This window comes from Gossypium hirsutum, chromosome D08, assembly GCF_007990345.1.
Source record: "Gossypium hirsutum isolate 1008001.06 chromosome D08, Gossypium_hirsutum_v2.1, whole genome shotgun sequence".
Lineage (NCBI taxonomy): Eukaryota > Viridiplantae > Streptophyta > Magnoliopsida > Malvales > Malvaceae > Gossypium > Gossypium hirsutum.
Window position 1 is genome coordinate 29,563,289 of NC_053444.1, and position 4,739 is coordinate 29,568,027.

At 35.3% G+C, this 4,739-nt stretch overlaps 1 protein-coding gene across 2 annotated transcripts; it reads left to right on the top strand.

Moving 5' to 3' along the window:
* The first annotated feature begins 310 nt into the window (after positions 1 to 310).
* LOC107890589 (probable arabinosyltransferase ARAD1) lies at positions 311 to 4,486 on the top strand. Of its 2 annotated transcripts, XM_016815100.2 has the most exons (3): positions 311 to 556; positions 789 to 2,163; positions 3,856 to 4,486. In XM_016815100.2, exons 2-3 carry the CDS (start codon positions 1,183 to 1,185, stop codon positions 4,366 to 4,368), a joined length of 1,494 nt encoding a protein of 497 aa, XP_016670589.2. In that variant the 5' UTR covers positions 311 to 556; positions 789 to 1,182; the 3' UTR covers positions 4,369 to 4,486. The 2 variants fall into 2 exon arrangements, with proteins under 2 accessions (XP_016670589.2, XP_040955027.1); XM_041099093.1 differs by having other exon boundaries at positions 311 to 2,163.
* The last annotated feature ends 253 nt before the right edge of the window (positions 4,487 to 4,739 follow it).

Below are 4,739 nucleotides of genomic sequence, written 5' to 3' on the forward strand. Positions count from 1 at the left end.
TTTTTGTCTGTTTTTTATTTGTAGATTTTTTTCTCAACTCTATTACAAATTATTAAATTAAATAATAAAAATTAAGCCCATAATTTACGTATAATATACAACTAATACTAAATTTTGACCTAATAAATTTAATTGTTATTATTTAAGTCAGGATTAGAATTTAAAATTAAAAAAAATATAATTAATACTAAATCTAAAACTTATGTATATTGTTGGACTAATAATAAAGATTGACCTAAAAAATGGTAACAAATTTACCCTTTATCGTAAATATAATAAAAGAAATAAAAAAGACAAACACAGACAAAGAAAGTGTTGTGATTCCTCTTCTGTTTCTTCTCTGTTTCCATCTAAGTCGTTGACAGCTACAAATGTATTTACCATACGACACTATTTTCCTAACTATGTATAATTATGGCAGTTAACTTCAGCAACAAATCTTAAAATCTGCTGAGTAAAAGGTAGTAAATTAACTGTTTTAGTTAAACACCATTGCCTTCCCCTTACACTCGGTTTCTTTACACAGTTTCCCAAAAGAACCATTCATCCCTCTAAGGTACCTCTTTTTTCTTTTTCATTTTTCTTGCAATTTGCCGGCTACCCATTTCTGCAAATTATCTAACTTCCATGCCCAGATGATAAACTTCTGATTTTCTTCATGCAAGTTTACTCTTTTTTTTTGGTTTCTTTTAAATAGTTTTTAGTATTTTTGTTTTCTGGGATCTTCTTTTGAAGTTTTAGCTGCTCATATTTGATAATTTTTTTCTTCCCTTATTGGCGTGTTGCAGATTAATGGTATTTTTCATTGAGGAGGAATCCAAAGAGTGAAGAAGCTTATGGGTTTTTTCTTCTTCTTTTCTTCTTCTCTGAAATCTGAAAGTTACGAGATTTTGTGCATTTAATAAGTACATAAAGAACATAATCTGTAAAAAACTTTAGGGGAAAGGAATATTTTTCCTCGGATTGGTGGCTTAGGATGTGTCAAGAAAGCTGATCTTTTTGGTATTTGAAATTTTCATGAAAAAAAAAAAGCTTCCATCAACTCACCCTTTAGGGTTTTAAACAAAGAAATCGGGTTTCGGGCTTAGCCCCCAATTTTGTGCTGACCAAGAGCAATAAGTGTATAATTGGTTGCCGTTTTGGGTTTTTTTTTTAATTTATTAGATAGCTTGGTTCTTCTAGATGTTATCAATGTCTGAAAAAGGCATCTTTCCCTCAAGGTTTCTTTTCTGTATAATAACCATTTCCATGTTTCTTTTGATCCTTTCTTCTGTGTTCCTTCTGCAATTTGGCAATTCATCTCTTATACCTCACTCTGTTTTCAAATTAATTCTTGTCAATGGCACGGTTTACTTGAAATCAAATGTCAAAAATGAGCTAAAGTTACCCTTCTTCTCATCTGAGTCTTCAAAAGTTGATGCTCAAACACTGGTAAGAAGTGGGGATTCTAGTTGTCATAAGTCCGGTTACAGGAAGAAAATGTGCGCTTACCGGCACCCAACTATTGAGTCCTGTGACACCAATCAGGCCCTTTTAAGGGTATATATGTATGACCTGCCTTCTGAATTTCACTTTGGATTGCTGGGTTGGAAAGGAAAATTGAATCAAGTGTGGCCTGAGGTAAACGATCCGAGTAGAATTCCGTCATACCCTGGAGGGTTGAATCTGCAACATAGCATCGAGTACTGGCTTACCCTAGATCTTCTATCTTCGAACACACCGAATGTGGTCAGACCTTGCGCTGCAATCAGAGTCACAAACTCGAGTCAAGCAGACATAATTTTTGTGCCATTCTTTGCATCTCTTAGTTACAATCGGCATTCCAAGCTTCGAGGAAAGGAGAAAGTTAGTGTTAATAAAATGTTGCAGAATAAATTAGTTAAGTTCCTGACTGCACAGAATGAATGGAAGCGATTTGGGGGGAAGGACCATGTAATTGTGGCTCACCATCCAAATAGCATGTTGGATGCAAGAGGGAAACTTGGCTCTGCAATGTTTGTGCTTGCAGATTTCGGGAGATACCCTTCTGAAATAGCAAACATTGAGAAGGATATAATTGCTCCTTATAGGCATGTCGTGAGGACGATTCCGAGTGCTGATTCAGCTCCATTTGATAAACGCCCAATATTAGTCTTTTTCCAAGGAGCTATATACAGGAAAGATGTAAGTTTCCTTCCCTTTATGAATTGAATTATCTACATGTTTGTTGCTTTTTGTCGTGTTGACTTATGATGGAAACTGCTACTATGTACATGGACACATGAAAGTAGTCTTGAGGCACATTTAACTTCTTAAGTGATTGTTGAGCAATGTAAAATTCAAAGGCCAATAGGTTAATTTTGGTATGTGTATTATGCTTTTATCACTTTAAAGTAACTTGAAGTTCTCAGTATGCTAATTTTCTTCTAGGTTCTATGATTTGTTCGGAGATAGATGATTATTTTTCCTTTTTTTTTCTCAGTAACCTTCAAAACCATCTTGTATTGTAGCCATAGCCCATTTTTAAGGTGACTATGCATGTAGGCTTAGATGACTAAATGAAGGTACTAGGTGTAGAGATTTTCTTCGGTTTTCAAGCACTCTTTGCTGGTGACACAAAGGAAAATAAATTAGGGAAAGGGCAGAGAGGAGTGATTGGGTTTTGTGGAAGGAAGTGCAGTCAGTTGGATCAAGCACTACGCTCATGATTCTTGGAAGATTAGGTTATTGTAGGAAGGGTATCCTAAACCAGATAGAGCAGCATTATCTTCTAACTTAAATGATCTTCCTTTGTGTCTTCAATAACGTTAGTTTCAGACAGGGTGCTCCATGACTGCAGTTACTGCCAGTATTTTATCAATATTGTCAAGGGCGCACTGCGCACTCTAGGCGCTAGAACCCTTGTTTTGTCTCAGTCACAAGGCATTAAACGAACCCTTGTCTTGTGCTATATCTATTGTTATTAGTCAATATGCGTGATTTCCTTATGGTCCATGTCTATAGTTGAATACACAAATATTGAGAAGTAGATTTCCTTGCTATCCCTTTCTTACTGATAAAAGTATATTTAATGAAAAGAAAAAAAAAAGGTGAAAAATAAAAGAAACTAAAAAGAACTTCAATCAGGTGGGCTTTTTTATTTTTATGCCTATTGCCTTGCAAAAAAGCATGCCTGGGTAAATCAGGCATGCACTTGATCAAATGGGTCTTGTCTGAAAGGGTATGAGGCGCTTTTGTTGTCTAGTGCTAAGGCACAGGCATGCCTAAGCACGCATCTTGACAACACTGCTTTTCATTTCAGTTTCAGGAGAAGTAATATATTAATTAGTACGCAATTCTTTTCTCCGAAAGAAGGTTCCAAGTTTAGTTGTTCCCCGAAAACTTTTATGTGCATAAGTTTAATATAAGTGTCATATTCATAGGTTTAACAAGTGTCTTGGAAAATATTTAAATATCGTCATTTAAGCACTCGTAGATGAAATTGTAATTTCTTTCTTCATGGTAATTTAAGGAAAAAGTTCCATTCATGATGTGGCACAAAGGAAAGTGATATGGAGCAGAAGACTGTGGTATGTGTACATATGTAAATGTGCATGTGCATGTGCATGTGCATGTGCATGTGCATGTGGATGTGCATGTGTCTGTATATGCATATATATCTTATTTCAAGTGCAGATTAGAGAAGAGGGAATAACACCCCCATGGTTCTTTTCAATATGTACTCTGATGCCATAACATTTTTCCTGTCTGTTCTGTGATGTTGAACTGGAAGTAACAATTGTAGTTTCAAGAATTGGAATCTGAACTTCATATAGAAATGTGCCATGTTAGATCTCCCTCTACATGTATAATTTCTGGCTTGAAATTTTTATTCAGGGAGGTGCGATTCGGCAAGAACTTTATTACCTTCTCAAAGACGAGAAAGATGTACACTTTACATTCGGCACAATTCAAGGGAATGGAGTCAACCAGGCTGGGCATGGGATGGCGTCATCCAAATTCTGCCTCAACATTGCCGGTGATACACCTTCTTCGAACCGTCTTTTTGATGCTATTGTCAGCCATTGTGTTCCTGTGATTGTAAGTGATGAGATTGAGCTACCATTTGAAGATGTCATCGACTACTCGGAAATTTGCATTTTCGTTCGTGCATCGGATGCTGTGAAGAAGGGATATCTACTGAACCTTCTCAGAGGAATATCGAGAGACCAGTGGACCAAGATGTGGGAAAAATTGAAGGAAACCGTTCGGCACTTTCAGTATCAGTACCCGTCCCAGCTTTGCGATGCGGTGGATATGATTTGGGAGGCGGTTGCACGTAAGGTCCCTATGGTACAATTAAAAACTCATAGGGAGAATAGATATCGCAGATCGGAGCGGATAAAATAAGCAACGACTCGAAAGGTTGAGATGATGTAACCTTCCATTCTATGGAGATCAACAGATTTACAGCTTGTTGTACATTTTTTTTAAATATTAAAATGAAAAAAAAACATGGTTTTGTTGATCTCTGATCTATGCTAAAAATGGAGTATACCTATTTGTTTGTGTTAAATTATAGGATAAAAAATTATAGGTTAAAATATTATGTTTCTATACTTGTACATTTGAAATTTAATTTTACCTTTCATGAACATGGAAATAAAAAATTAGGTCTAGTTACATCGTTAAAATTCCTTTATTAAAATATTTAGTGTGATATTTTAAAACTAAAAAGAATGTTTACTTAATAATCATATAATAATAAAAAAATATTGAAA

Coding starts and splice junctions, on each gene's coding strand:
- LOC107890589 (XM_041099093.1), top strand. CDS start 1,183: ATGTTATCAATGTCTGAAAAAGGCATCTTTCCCTCAAGGTTTCTTTTC. Junction 2,164..3,855: donor GAGCTATATACAGGAAAGAT/GTAAGTTTCCTT, acceptor ATTTTTATTCAG/GGAGGTGCGATTCGGCAAGA.